Source organism: Camelus bactrianus, chromosome 16, assembly GCF_048773025.1.
Source record: "Camelus bactrianus isolate YW-2024 breed Bactrian camel chromosome 16, ASM4877302v1, whole genome shotgun sequence".
NCBI classification, from domain to species: domain Eukaryota; kingdom Metazoa; phylum Chordata; class Mammalia; order Artiodactyla; family Camelidae; genus Camelus; species Camelus bactrianus.
In genome coordinates this window covers 55989105-56004468 of record NC_133554.1, presented here as the reverse complement: position 1 = coordinate 56004468, position 15364 = coordinate 55989105, and the positions used below count along the sequence as shown (strand labels likewise).

General features: G+C 58.5%; 1 protein-coding gene across 5 annotated transcripts in view; it reads right to left on the bottom strand.

Moving 5' to 3' along the window:
• Positions 1 to 15128, bottom strand: part of MGAT5B (alpha-1,6-mannosylglycoprotein 6-beta-N-acetylglucosaminyltransferase B) — a 66624-nt gene extending 51496 nt beyond the window's left edge. For 2 of the 5 annotated variants that reach the window (XM_074343760.1, XM_045513543.2), the window contains exons 1-3: positions 14416 to 15124; positions 10505 to 10617; positions 2108 to 2255 (exon numbers count right to left, since the gene is read on the bottom strand). In XM_074343760.1, the coding sequence (XP_074199861.1) occupies positions 2108 to 2255; positions 10505 to 10617; positions 14416 to 14483 (329 nt within the window). In that variant the 5' untranslated portion in view covers positions 14484 to 15124. Of the gene's footprint in view, positions 1 to 2107; positions 2256 to 10504; positions 10618 to 14415 lie in introns of all 5 variants that reach the window. The other 3 variants (XM_074343761.1, XM_045513541.2, XM_074343759.1) reach the window with 3 other exon arrangements.
• Between the last annotated feature and the right edge of the window lie 236 nt (positions 15129 to 15364).

Here is a 15364-nt window from a genome sequence, read left to right as displayed (position 1 = left end):
ACATGCCCCGCTGACCTCTCTGGTTCCCTACCATGCTCCACCTGGTTGGCCTTCATATTGGTTCCTTTCTCCCACACAACAAGCTTGTTCCCACCCCAGGGCCTTTGCACATACTACTCTCGCTACCTCAAATTCTCCACTCCCAGCTCCTCATGTGGCTGGCTCCTTCCCATCATTCAGAATTGAGCTCAAATATCACCAGCCCCGAAGTGCCCTGCCAGACCCCCCTGTCTGAATAGCCCCTTTCCCAGTCACCCACACACTAACCCTTCGGAGCATGGCTCAGTATCATTTACTTCTTTTCCTCAGTTACTGTCTGCCTGCCCCGCAGGAAGGAGGACAAGGCTTATCACCGTGTGCTCAGCGCCTGGGGCAGTGCCAACATGTATTTCATAAGCAGACAGATCTAATCTCCTGTCAGATGCTCAGTCCCTGGAGGGTGAGAGAGCATCTAACCGGGGACCCAGCACACGGCCGAGCTGCCCACCCAGGGGCCCTGACTTCCCCCAGGTGAAGAGCTCCCAGCAGGAGCGAGACTCAGCGCTGAGCACTACACATCTGCATGGGCTTTACTCCCAGGCTCCAGGACTGGGAAAAACCAAAAAATCAGAGCGAAGGTCTAACAAAGGATTTTCCCCCCTGAGTTGTGAGTTCATTGATATGAAAAGTCTTGCAAAGGGATAAAAACTAACCCCCACCAAGCCACATGTTGAATGAACGTCCATCCAGAGCGCAGTGGTTAGAAAGGTGATCTCTGGAACCAGGCCCAGGTTCTTAGCAGCTGTGCAGCTTTGAGCAAGTTCCTGAACATCTCTGTGCCTCAGCTTCCTCCTCTATGGGACAGGGATTAAAGCCCCTCGTAAGGCGGCTGTGGGATTGACGAGGTTATGGCCGTAACACAATAAGGTGAGCTTCCAGGAAATGACACCCGCTAGGACAGGGATGCCAACGTGGGCTGACCAGACTGGCCATCTAGAACATTCAACCAGCAAGGCCTGTCTGAGGTGGGACCGACGGCCAGCAGCCCAGCCCAGGCAGCCTAAGGGGCAAAGGAGCCCCCACCAGACCGAGGGGGTGGGCTGTGCTTCAGAACCCACCCAGGTGGGGCCCCTCAAACACATGTTACTTCCTCAGGCCAGCCAGCGCCCCTCAATGAGCAGGACTCCCTGCCGTCACTTTCTTTTGATTTTACCCAACAGCAAACTTCAGAAATGCCTGGAGCTTTGGCTTTTGCATCACACACACTGGCCAAGGTATAGCTTTTCCCAAATTGTCTAAAAGTGTGGATTTCAAATGCATTTTTTAGCAGGAGAACATTTTAGCAAATCGCACTGGCTGAGGTATAGCTTTTCCCAAATTATGTAGAAGTGTGGGTTTCCAACGTATGTGTCAGCAGTTAGAACACACTGAGCAACTCCACCTCATAAAGAACCCAGTACCTAAAAGGTGAAGTGCAGCCTGTCTCCTTGGGGTGGGTGGGATCCAAGTCTCCCCACTCCACGCCTGGGGGCCGGGACTCCCCACTGAGGTGGCCCTAATGTCACACCCCCTCGTTCTCTGGGGTTCCTCAAGTCGGGGGACTTGAGGAGGCACAGGAGACAGCAGCACAAACTCTTGGGGGAACTTTGCACATTCTGAGCTCAGTAGGGGGATATTTAAAATGAATAAATCAGGAAATCCTTCTTGCAAAGATGGCCTAGGACCACGAATGGAGGACGCACAATCACTGTGGCCATCACATCCACGTGCACATCCACACATGCCCATGGACACAGAGCTCAAAATCGTCACGGTGAGGAGAAAAAGCTGGTGCAGTGGGGAGGGCATAGCTTCATGTAGAGCAGGTGCTCAGCGTGCACGAGGTCCTGGGTTCAATCCCCAGTTCCTCCATTTAAAAAAAAAATAAAGGCAGGTGCAGCACGGACACAATAGGAAACCACTTAGCGAAGAGTTGTAAAAACCCCACACTGTGCATTTAGTGTGTGTGTGTGTGTGTGTGTGTGTGTGTGTAAAATGCATTTTGAGGCTGCATCCTGGGCCCAGCACACAGCGGGGTACCACCCCTCCCCGACTCCGGATGCCCCTCTCCCTCCCGGGTCCCCCTTACCTGTCCACAGCAAAGTGCCCGTTGCCGGCAGCCCGGTGCAGCTCGCTGCTGTTCTCCAGTCTGGCCAGCGTGTCCATGCGTTTTGCCATCAGCTCCAACAGGTCGCTCATCTTGCGGAGGACGCCGCGGGACTCCGGCCCACCCATCACTGCAGGCAGAGCGTGGGCAGTCAGGCGCGGCCCAGGCAGCCCGGAGGCCACCTGAAACCGCTTGGTCTCTGGCCTTAGACCTTCCCACTCCCATCTTCCTAGGAAGAGAAGGGGCCAGGAGAGTGAGCCCGCCCCACCCCACGCCCCTGCAGGACAGGAATCCAGAGAGCCTGGGCCAGCCCTGCCCACCGCCCCCCAACTGTGTGACCTTGGGATAATCTTTAACCTCTCTGGACCTCGGTTTTTGTTGCCTCCAAAATCGAGCTTTAGACATAATCTCAGGTCTGTGGAAGACAGGGAAAGCCCAGCAATGGGACAGGAACCCCAAGCCCCTTAGAGCAAGTTCCAGACAAATTGTGGCTCAGGGTTTCTAAAAGTGTGGTCGACCATCCACCTGCACCTGAGTCTCCTGGTCAGACTCCAGGGCCCTGGTCTAGATCTGCCGATTCAAGGCTCTAGGGGGTGGGGCCCAGGACCCTGCACCCTGCTTGCTCCCCAAGTGGCTCAGATGCACGAGAGAGACTGTGAGTCTGTATTCAAGGGGTGCAGAGCCCCGGCCACCCCCTTCCCCACCCACTCCCCTACACCCCACCCCAGGAAACCATTATGAATTCGTCCTGACTCTCAAGCCGGTCTTTGGGTTCCCAAAGATCAACTCCAGGGCTGAGCGGCTGGGGGACCTTGTGAAGAATAAAATTAAATGAAAACGAGGTGCTTCAAACAAGATCCCATTAGCCAGCCTGCGACGTTCCACAATTTCCTTTCTAATCGTTCCCGATCATTAGCACCGTACGTGTCAGTGTGAGAGAGCAGCCCTTGTCTTCCTTTTCCATTAAATCTTGTGAAGGTTTAAAACAGCCCCTCCAAACCATCCACAGGTACTCAGTTCCAGGCACTGCAATCCCCAAGCAGGCTGCCTGCAAACCCCAGGGGCCGGACTCTGAGTCACTCTTAGCAAATGAGCTGTCCAGGGAGACCCGGATGCTTCCAGGGGACCCCCCAGGCTGCCAGGGTGGGGGGTGGTGCCTGGGGTGGGGCTCCCTAGAAGCAGATCCTGAGACAAGGGCAGAGGGCAAATCATTATTTGGGAAGTGAAGGGAAGTGGGAGGTGACCAGGGAAGGGGAGATAGCCCAGAGAGGGTGCTTTGTCAACCTGGGAAAACCAGCAGGTGTAGAACCAGCCCCAGATTTTCCTGAGGGGGCTGGGCACGTCCACACCACCTCCGGCCAGTCACTACTTGAGAGCTGCTCCCAGGGGTGGCACCTGCCGTGGGCGGCAGAGTGGCTGGAGTGGACACCTGCGCTCTCTCCTGCCTCTGCAGCCAACCCCCAGCGTGGCCAAGGGAGTCACTGTGACACTCTCAGCCTCCCTATCCCCAGCTCAAGGCAATAACCCCATGCCCCCATCTGCAGCCCAGGCTCAAGGTGGCAGGGGGTTGGGGGTGGGTGGCGAGGCAGGAGAGAGCAGGGCAGGCCACAGGGAACCAGAGGCAGAGATGGGGAGGAGGGAGGGGAGGGCATGAGGGGGCTGGTCTCTGCTCCCTGCTTGGGACTGAGTGGGGGAGGGGGAGGCTAGAGAGGCTGCTGCTCGTGACCTTTCTGCTTTGCTTGTCCCCCAGATCCCCTGGCTCCAGGCCCATTCCAGTGGTTGTCGCCACTTTCTCACATGAAGTCAACTCCTGGCTGGGCTCCCCTGCCAGCTGAGCCCGCCTGAGGTCAGAAGGGAGGCCACGGGGACCTGGGGGGCTCACTCACAGCTGGGCATCAAATCCAGAGCAGCGAGGAGCTACAGGCTCCTCAAAGAGCCTGGGTCCCTGGCTCCGAAGAAAAGGGTGGACATGAATGGGGAGGAAGAGGGGCCAAGGGTAGGAGAGCAGACAGAGGGTGGGTCGGGCGCTGGACAAAATGGGCATCAGAAGGAAGGAAGGACACACTGTCCACCTGCTGTCACCTGAGTAGCTAAAATAGCTAACGGTCTTTCCACTTTCCCCTCTCTGATAACAGGGTGGATTTTTCAGATGGGATCAGGAAATTTCACCACAGTGTTAAATGAAGCAAACTGAGGTCTTTCCCGCCACTCGGCCCCTCCTCACTCACTCACAGCCTCGATCAGTTAGCCAATCATCAAGATATAAATAGCTCCTTCTCTCTTTCAACCCCACAGAGCTGGGAGCAACGGTTGACTCTTCCAAATCACACTCATCTGGAGACCCCTACCCAAGCCCATCATCCAAACGTGACACCTGACTTTCAACCAGTGCTCAGAGCACCGAGTAAGACAAGAGGGGAGTTCCCATGGGAGCACATCAGACGATCTGACCTGGTCGTCGCTTTGCACAGCCCGAGGGGAACTGTCTGTGTTGTGGGCCGCCTGATGGATGACTTGGAGTTGTGCAGTGCACAGCCTGCCCAGCCTCACTGGGCTTCCCTGATGGCTCAGAGCTCAGTCTGGGGAGGCCCCTTCCCCAAAAGAGCAGGATGAAAAAAGGAGAGTGAGACCATGGCCAGAAACACTCTCAAGCCAGGGCCTGTTAAGCGAGGTTCCCCGGCTGTGCGCTCAGGCCTGACTGGACCCAGCACAGCTCGGACTTGCAGACACAGCACTCCAGGGCTGCTGAGCTACGTCACGGCTTCTGGGGTGGCACTGTGTTCCCCGCAATGCTGCAGGCCTGGCTCCTGCCCTGTCACCCTGCTGCCCTCTCTCCAGGCCCATCCCAAGCTTCCTTTTCCCCTCTGAGCTCACTGCCCGCAGACGTCACTGACAAAGCTGCCCCCCTCCCCCGTGCTCCTTGTCCCCTTTCAAAAGCTGCAGAGTAGCAGATGAAGCCAAAAACTGTGAGATCTGGCCCAGAGCTGCAGCGACCCCAAGAGCCGGGCAGAAGTGGGTGGAGCCCGGGGGCAACCCCGTGGCCTGGGGCAGGTGGGAGTGGGAGTCAGGAAGTCTCCGCTCCAGCCCCGACCTGCCCTGACCGGGTGGGGGGTTGTCACTTTCCTTCCCTGGGCCTCAGTGTCCCCTACTGTAAAATGCGAGGGTCTGACTTACTGAGCCCCAAGGGTCTCCAGGCTGGGTCTCCCCCTAATTGCCTCCAGAGACTAGGGTAATGGGGAAGGAAAGAAGTGGTCCCCTGAAAGTGTAAAAGTGGGCAGAATCTCCTCAGAGAGAGAGCTCAGTTTTGTTTTGCTAAACCCCTGGGTGGGCCTGAGCAGAGTCTGATGCCCAGAGCAATGAGACAAAGAGAAAGCTAAATGACTCTGCATATTCAAGTAGGAAGACGAGCTTCCCGCTCAGCCTGGAGACAAGGAGAGAGAATGAGGCTCTGGGACACAGAGGCAGGGCAGCCAGAGGGGCTGAGCAGGACAGGGGGAGCTCTCAGCAGGGATGACCAGCGGGGAAGGGCAGGGGGTCTCAGGAAGGCAGGGGGGCAAGAGGGAACTCTCATCTGCCCGCTGTGCTGAGCGGTGGTCCGAGCCCCCCACCTTACCCCGCCTCTGTGTGGGGGCTTAGGGGGACAGGGTGTCCTTCCCACCAGGTCAACATGCGGGACACAGAGGAGGTAGGAGAGGATAACTCAACAGAAGCAGGAGATCAGAGCAGGAGGGGACCAGGGAAACACAAGCCCCTGAGAGTCCTCGGAGACATCGGGGGTTCCGGATCCCCCTTCGGGGTTGCGGGGCGTTACGCCAGGATGAATAATCCCAGAAGACCGGAGGGCTTATGGCAGGGCTGAGGAGACAGCGCCCCCCTCAGGTGGGTCTGCAAGGCCACCTCCATCAGGCCAGACCGAGACCACAGGCAGAGCCCATCCCGGCACCTGGGGCTCAGGGCCACTCGCATCATCCGCAGACAGTGCAGGACTCTGGAAGCTCCTGAGACCTCCGAAGACACCCCCCGACCCCCACAACCATCACCTCCCGAGGAGCTCCAGGGCCCTCAGCACATTTTCTGCCCTGGACAAGGCAGGAGGTGGGTCCCCAGGAAGGAGGCAGGCCATGCACAGCCAGTCCGGCCGGCCGGCCAGCCCTCCCCGCGCGACACGCCGGCCGGGACTGCCAGCAGAGCAACCTCCTGACGTGTCTTGCCCCGAGTCGCCTCACCGTTCTCCGTGACAGCTAAATTGAAATGTTTTTAATGTGAGGCCCCAGCAATACTCACACATGTTGCCTCCCTATTTCCATATAAATAAGGAAAGACTGGATGCTGAGGGACACAAACGGTCCCCCACAGTCCCCACGTTTACCGACGGCGGGTGCTCATCCACCGAGGCCCCATCTCCGCCTTGTTCCCCCTCTTGTCCCCTCTCTTGTCCGCATTCCCACCCTCTCCCACTGGTTCCTGGAAATTGAAGGAGCCACCATCTTGCCAGAGCGAAGAGACCTCCCCGGGCCTGGAGATGGGGGGTGTGACTCGGGGTTTGCGCAGCTGGAGAAACGCACACTCTCATCTCTCTGCACACAGCCACCGCGGAAACCAGCTGCGGCCACGGGAGCTCTGGGCAGCGCGGGAGCCGAGGGCAGCCCTGGCCCACCCACCCAGCGCCAGCCTCTGAAAGAGGAGCCCCAGAGCCCCTCAGCACTGAGGTCCAGGGCCAGAGAGCCACAGAGCAAGGAAATCTGTCTCTGATGCTCCCCAGGTTCAAATCCTGGCTGGGGGCCGGGAGGCCTGGCAGGGCCAGTCCACAGGGGAACCTCAGGGCAGACACATGCAGCCCTTCTCCCTAGAAACAGCCTCCGATCTCTACTTCAAGACAGGACAGAGAGCCAGGAACAGCCTCACAGGCTGTGGGAAACGTGCAGCAACGTTGGGAAGGAGGCCTCAGACTCAACTTCACACCCCCTGCCATGAGGAAGGAAGCAAGTCAGTCTTAGGACAGGAGGAGAGAAGCGGAGGCAGGAGGCAGGGAGGACCGACCGGGCTGGGAAGGAGTTGGGGGGGAGGGTACTGGTGAGGGCGCACGCGCAAAAAAACCCTCCCTCAAGGCCCAGGCCAGGCCCAACTGCAGCAAGAGGGAATTAGGTTAGGCCTCCCCCGAGTTATAATTCTCCGTGCAGCCTCCTTCTCCCCTGAATCTTAAGATGAGTGTGCAGAATATAGAATGAGATGTCTGTCACATTTCTATCCCCAAACTGGAGAACTTCATCACGAAATAGGAACTGGCCCAGAGGGGACAGCAGAGCCTCCCCAGGGAGGCCACGGTCCATACAAGGCTGTGGGAGGTCCTCCTCCTTTTGGAGAAAACCCTTCTCCCTGACCCTCCCCAGCCACATCCCCCCACAGGCTTGACAGGTAAGGAGAGGAGAGATTATTTTCCCATTTGGGCTCAAATGGTTTTATGAACCAATGAAGGATTTTTCTTTCTAAAATTTTATTCTACCTTTTTTTTTTCCTCTAACCCTCAGTGGGTTTCCTTCTCCTGGTTCTGCCCTGGGACTGCACTAACCCCCACCCGCCCTGCCAGAATAAATGTTATCTAACGACCCACCCCACACTGTCACCTCCAGTCCCTCCCCAGACCCCTTCACAACTGCCCCCCACCTCCCGACCCCCATCTTCCCCTGAGTAGAAACGCTGGCACCTGGGAGGTTTTCTGCAGGGCTGCCCCCCGCGTGGGGTGGGGGTGTCATTTGAGGGGGCATCTCTTGCAGGATCAGGATTTTTAAACACACAGTGTAGACTTGGGGCTCTTCCAAATCCCTACTTTGGGTCTCTCCACGCAAATCAGTTTAATCCAAGGCCATGAAAGAAATCGGGAGACAGGACAATGAGACCTGGGATGTGAACTGAATCAGGGTCAGTTCCCAGGGGTTCTCAGAGGTCTCCTCCCAGCCTTTACTTCCATATTCTGGGCACGAAGCTTCCAGCCCAGGGATCTGGGAGATGTGAAAAGACTTAAACTTGGATACACTTGGTCTGAGAACTAATGTCACAACACAGAGGAGACCCGGCAACTCCACCCCCAGGTGCACCCAACAGAGATGCCAACGTGTGTCCACCAAAGACGCATGCTGGAATGTCACTGCAGCACAATTTACCGAAGCCCCCAAACTGGAAAGAGCTAAATGTCCACCCCTGGTAGAATGGATAAATACATTGTGATACATTCACACAACGGATGCTGCACAGCAGTGAAAACAAACGTCTACAACCACACACCACGAGATGGATGAATCTCACAAATGTAATATCAAGAGATAAAGGGACACGCAAAAGAATACTGCTGTACGATTCCACTGTCATAAAGTTCAAAAACCAGGTGACATTTCTCTGTGCAGTTAGAAGTCAGGGTCCTGGCGTCCTCGGGGAAGTGGTGAGTGGAAGGAGGTCTGAGGGGAATGATCTTCCGGGGAACGATCACGATTCTGTTTCTTGATTGGTTGCTGAGTGCATGGATGTGTTCAGCTTTTGGATACCAGACTGCGATGGAAACTTTAAGCACATGTATGCGCACACATGTCTCTAGTTTAACTGTATGACCTTGGGCAAGTCCTCTCCCCTCTGTGGCTCTGCCCACCCTTTAGACACAAGATCTAGGTTGGAGTTGGATCCCTTCTCCCTCTGCCAGGCAAAACTGCTCAGTGCAAAGCCTGGCAGGACTCCCACAAGCCCCTGGTACTCTGGGCACTGGTCTACCTTCTGCCAGGATAAGGCGTCAACCCCTCTCGGGGAGATGAGCAGAAGAACCAAAGCCCAGCCCCTGACCTCCACCTCCTGGAGCCCTGACCATTCTGGGAGTCCAGCTTGCTCAAGCCCACTGCAGCAGTCCACCCAGCCAGACATGCCCCCTTCCCAGGGGTGGTACCCAGGTAGCTTGAGCATCACGCCCTTTATCCCATCCCTCCCCAAGTTACCCCTCAAGTGCACCTTCACAACTGCCCCAGCCCTTCCTCCAACCTCAATCCTCAGGAGTCTCCCACGGAGAGATCCCGGAATGTCCCTCCCAGCAGTGCCCCCATCTCAGACCCACACCTCCAGCCAATATGTATCAAGCTGGCATTTTCTGCCAGATGCTGTCCGAGACCCTTCATAGGTTGCATCTTACACCTCCTCATGACAATCCTGGGGGCGGGGGGGACTATCATCCCCATTTACCGGAGGAGAAAATGGAGGCTCAGGGAGACAGGCATCTCTGTGAGTCAGAGATGGATAAACTCATTTACATTCAGGCTTGGATGACTAATATATGTGAAATTCCTGCCGGGAGCTTTTGCAAGTTTAAAGACGTGGTCACACAAACCAGAGGGATGACTCTAATGAGGAGACATCAGACGGCACAGTCAGTGCCCCTCAGAGCACCCGCCCTGGACCACAACCCATTCCACTGGCGGGTTTATCCTTTGCTGGGAAGAGGGGAGCCAGACAGAGGAGGCCTGGGGGTTTGAGAAGGTGGACCTCAAACAGAGACCTCCCCAGAGGGGCAGGGGGAAGCCCACAGAGCAGCCCCCTGAACAGCTGCAGAAACCCCATTTGCCTCAGTTTCCCCACTGTGTTCCTCCTTCCCACTGTTACCAGGAAAGGCCCTGGGACACTCTGAGCAGGACTCTCTGTGCTGTTCTCTGTTCTTCCCGGAGTAGGATGAAGGTGGGGGGCAGGACCCACGTGCAGGAGGTGGCGTCCCCAGTCATCACCCCATCACACCCCACACCACGTGAGCTCATTCAGTCCAACCCCTGGCAACAGCCATTGCTCTCCTCTCAAGGTGAATTAAGCGACTTAGACAACAGCACACAGCTGGCAGATGACGAGCCAGTGTACTAACCAGGTCTTCTGCTCCCCAAAGTCTCCGTTCTAGCGCCCTGCAAGTATCATGTGGGCAAGGATGAAGGACCAGAGAGCCTGGAGATAAGACACGTGAGCCCACGGCCAGGCCTGCCCTCTCCCCTGTGCTGTGGCCACAGCCTGGCCCAAAGGCGCAGAAGATGTGTGCCTCAAAGAAACAGATGTCATGCTCAGAGACCCCAAACCTCCCCACTGGAGAAGCAACACCGGCAGTGCTTTCTGATGCCTGGGAGGCCCTAGTTCAAAGGACTCTCCTGGCCTGAGACTCTAGGCCAAAGGAAGCATGATGATGACCACAGCCAGGACAAGAGCAAAGCAGTGTGTGTGTGTGAGGCACCCTCCAACCGCACATCCGCTGACAAGGCAGCCCGATGCCCCAGGAAGCTCCCTGCAGGGCTCGGCTCCAAGACCCCCCTCTCCTCGATCTCCAAACCCCCGCACCCCTTCGTGACCCGCCTTTCCCCACCGAGTTACCTTCTGTGCGGATGGTGAAGGGCGAGTCCCCAGGGCGCCGGGCTGAGAGCTGGCCTCCCAGAGACGTCATCAGGAAGCAGAGGGAGAAGAGGCCAATGCCCAGGACGAAGAGCCTGCAGAAGGCGACAGGGCGGGCCGGGGCGGTCAGCGCGCGCCCCTCCTGTGAGGGGCAGGTCAGCACGCGCACCCCTTCCTGTGAGGACTCCCTACGGAGGGACAAGTGAGGAAGGGTAGATGGATGGAGAAATTCAAGATCAGAGGGCTGAGCTCCTGGACCAGGAGGTCTCCATCACCATGGGATAAAGAGAGCAAGGGACCATGAGCCAGATGCAAAACCATGCAGGACAATGACACACACTTAGGTATAAGGCTGGGCAAGTTCTGAGACCTCCAGCAGAGGTCCTCAAAGTGTGGTCCCCAGGCTGGCAGCATAGCATCACCTTGGAAATACTAGAAATGCTCATTCTTGGGCTCCCGCCCCAGGCTTATGGAATCACACACTTTGGGGTGGGGTAAGCAAGGTGTTTTAACAAGGTCTCCAGGTAACCCTGACACACGCTCAAGTTTGAGAACCATTGGTACAGAAGGAGACAGCAGGACCTGAGGCCAGCCAGAGGGCAAGTAATTGGCCCAGACAAAACCCACCAGGATCCCATCAGTCCCCTCAGCCAGTATCTGTGTACACAGGCCCTGCCACAGCAACTAGTCATGAGCTTGCCTGAACGCTTCCTTGTCATGTTGGGGAGAGGGGGGAGTGCAGACCAGATGGTAAGATTTAGAAGGACAGGGCCATGTGGCTGCCTTCTGTGCCCAGACTCTTCCTAACCCACATCCTCATCAGGCAGGCACACGGTAGGTGGCACCATGGACTGGTCAGTGAGCTGACACCCATGTACCAGGTGTCACACAGGTGTGTGGGGTCCCAGTGCTCAGGGGACTTGGCCCAAACATGGCTGTTTACTCCTTCAACACATAGTTTCTGATTACTTATCAAGTGCCAGGAACTAGGCTATCCCCAGGGGGACAGCAGGGGACCCACCTCAAGTCTGGCCCCAGGCTCCTGATGTTTCCATACTAGATTCTGGACCCCAGACAGGAGAACTGAGCTCACCAGCACAGCCAGAGGTGGCGACTGTTCTGGGACCTTGAATCTATCAGGGGGTTTGGTAGATTCAAGCTGGCAGAGCTGAAAGGGGAGTGCCCCTCTGGTCAGGGTAAGGAACCCCATGTCTTGTGGAGCCAGGCTCACCACAGGGAGCCCCACAAGCCCTGCCAGAGCCCTCCAGCCCTCCCACCTCCACCCTATCCTCAAACCCCACCCTTGTTTGTATCTCTATGCAAGACTTGCTTTATGCATTTTAATCTTCATTATTTGGAACTGGCAGAGCAGTATTTAATTAAAATTTGGTCCATTAAAGAAAACACATAATTGCAGAAGAAAATAAAAGCACAACAAAATTCCCAACCCATATTTAAAGGAAGTTGTTAGAGATTAAATCAGAGAGGTGGGGAAAGACCCCAAAAGCAGAGATGGCAATGGAAGCTTCCCCCAGGAGCGGACAGGGAGGACAGGAAAGATGGCACAAGGAACACTGCTCCTTCACTTCCCAGGGACCTCTTACTAAATTCCACCAAGCCTGGGGGTGGGGCTCTGGCCATGGGATCCCCAAGATGAAGTCAAGCTGGCCTCAGGCTAGCAGCCAGAGGGACCGTGAGGGGGGAGGGTGTCCATACACCCAGGAAGACCCTGGGGGAAATTAGCAGTTTGTCTTCCCAGCCTGCAGATAAGGATGGATGCCTTCAAGTTTCTTGGCCCTCACTCCCCACTTCCCTTCCCCAGCTATAGGGCTGTATTTAAAGCTGGGGACCTGGGCTGCCAGGGTCCAAAGACCTGCTATGAGGAAAACAGAGCCCAAATCCTGAAGCTCCCTCAGACACCTCATTTGCATGTCTCTTTGCTAGACCCCAATCCTGGGGCCATTTAGAGTAGATTCAACTTAAAACTGTTTTGTCCACCCATGTATCCTTTCAAGCAACATTCCAGGAGCAACTATGGAATGAAGGCCCTGCCAGAGGCTCTGGGAAAACCTGAGAAATGGCTCCCAGCCTGCCTTTGAGGACTAACAGTAGGGGTGATATGGTCGGAAGCTATATTCTCCCCCGTCTGAAGGGGACTTGAAGACTTCACTAGTGGCTGTGGGTCTCCAGGCAGCCTCGGGGTACCCTGAAGGGAAGTTATGTAACGGGGGGGAGGAACCTCTGAATTCTGCTTTCAGATAAGAGCCTGAAAGAAACACAGGCCAGGACCCCAGACAGAAGCAGTGTTAGGGAGCAGGCGCTGTCCGAGGTGCTGGCATCCAGCCACCACGTCCAATTGCACCAGGAAACATCCAGTCAAGCTAGGGTTGGTGGCTGGGCTTCCCATGGCCTGGAGGGAGGGGCCGACATTGGGTGGGAGAGACAGGGCTGAGGGCTCCCTCAACGGTCTGGGTCAGCCAGGGATTTGAGGATTTCACTGGAGGAACAAGGCTCTTTCCTGAGACACAGCATCCCACCCTGCTTCTCATGGGACTCTCACATCAGGGGTTCCTGGCACCCCCAATCACCTGCCCAAGGCTCTACCCTGGGGACCCCCAGCTCTATGATCCTCCTGCATCCTCTGGACAGTGGTGGTCCAGCATAACCCCCGCCGCCCTAAAGGTTTCTCTTCAACTGTGCACAACAGGCCTGCAGATCCAGGGGCTGGATGCAAGAGGGAGACCAGAGCCTTTAGAGCCATGGTCTCATGTCAGGAGCCGGGAGGAAGCTCAACGCCGGGCATGGGAGGGGTCCAGGTCTCCGCCTTAGGTTTGGAAGGGAGGGGCTCAAACCCAACCCCTTCCACCTCCTAAACTTTGGGCACCTCCTTCTATCCAGTTCCTGCCCTCCTGGGCTCCCTCCAGCTCCCGGACTCCACCTGTGGCCGAGTTCTGAGTGTGGCCCCTGGCCCGGGGACCCCGCTGTTCCCTTGGGACCCTACAATGCCCAGACCATGGGGGAGGTTGCGCTCTGATCCCGATAGCCACCCCATCGTTTAGCGCCCCCTCCCTAACCCCGGATACAGGCTCCGCTCCTAGGATGGGGAAGAGTGGGAGCTGCCCCGGAACCACCAGATTCTGGGGGGCCCTGGGGTGGGACCAGCAGAACCCAGCCAGCCCCGCGCGGCCACAGCCCTGCCTGGCCTTGACCGCAGTAATTGGGGTTGGAGGGCCGGTCTTCCCTTACATCCTTCCTCCACACTCTCATCACCCTTCCACTCCACAGCGTCGTCCCTGCCCCTGCCTCCCCAAGGCCCGCCATCAAGGGACGAATTCCCAGCAAAGGGGGTCCTTGCCCCAATCTTGAGAACCCTCCCGTTGGAGACAGGCACGCACCCCGCCGCGAGAAGAGGAGTGCGCCCAGAAGCGGGGGCAAAGGGGGTGGTACAGGCAAAGGGGGTGGGCGGGCCAACTCAGGGCTCGACGGGCCCGCCGGGTAGGGTGTCCTCCGGCACAGCGCGCTAACTTTGCCGCCGGGGTGGGGCCGCTCGCGAGGTGGAGGACCCGGAGGAACAAGGAAGGGGCGCCCTGCCTGGGGCGCCTTCTGGGCCTGGGACCACAACATGGGTGATTTCTGCCCCTAATCCCACCTTCGCACCCCGAGTCCTCTCCAACCTAGACCAACTCAATACACGTCCAGAATTACACACCCTCCCCACGCGAACCGGTTCCATCCCTTTTCCAGCCCCGCTGGCCACCAGCAAGGGTTGAAGCAAGAACTGTCCCCTCTGCTACGGGGGCAGGCACCCTCGCAGGGACTGACCTCGCCCACCCCTACCCCGCGCCCTCCGTGGAGAAAAAGACGTCCCCGCGCCAACCGGGAGAGAACTTTACCGAAAGGGTCTCAGGGTGACCAGGCATCTTCTGACCATTATCTTCCCATCGGGGTTGACTGTGATCATTGTTCAAACTTGTCTGGGCGAGGAGCCGCGGGCGAGGTCGGACGCGCCGTCCCGGGCCCTGCTCCCGCCGCGTCCCGGCCGCGAACCTGCTGCGGCCCGAAGCTCGGTCCCAGGGAGGCGAGGGGCGTGGGGGCTCGGCGGCTTCGCTGCCCCGGCCGCGGCCCGCGGGATCGGCGCGGCCTCGGCGGGCAGGGGAAGGGGAGCCGCGCGGCTGCCGGAGGGCGGCGAGGGCGCCCGGCCCGGCCGTCTCTGCGTCTCCGCCCTCCCCGCCTCACATTTTGGGGGCCGGGAGGCGGCGCGCCCCCCGACCGCCGGCCGCGCGTCTGCCTGCTCGGGCTCGCTCGCTGGGCGGGACGGCGCCGCGGCGCGCAGACGGGCTCCCCGCCGCGGGCGCCCTCATCCCCGGGCCCGCGCCCTCGGTGCCGGCTAGAGGCGGCCCTGGGCCCGCGCCCCGGTGCCCCGCGACTCCAGGCCGCGCGGCTCCGCGGCACCGCGCCGCGCCGCGCCCATGGCTCCCGGCGAGAGCGCCCGGCTCCCGCGCTGCCTCCCGCTCGCTCGGCTGCCCGCGCTCGGGTGTCCGGCGTCCGGCCTCGCGCCGCGTTACGCCGGGAGGCGCCGCATTGTTTCCTCGGAGGAGGCGGCTGAGCGTCGGCTGGGGCGGCCCAAGAGCGGCCGTCGCGCTTCCTCGGAGCGCTGGCGCCACCTCGTGGCCGCAGCCCAGCAGCGCGCTCCCCCGGTTCCGGGCGGGGCGCCGGGGGACCGGCGGGCGAGCCGGCGCGGGTCCCTGAACCTCTCTCCAACCGCGCAACTTCCCCGGGCCCAGGATCCCGGGCGCCACCAGCTCCGAGTGCCGAGGGGTGCTTCGGCTCCTGCAGAGCACC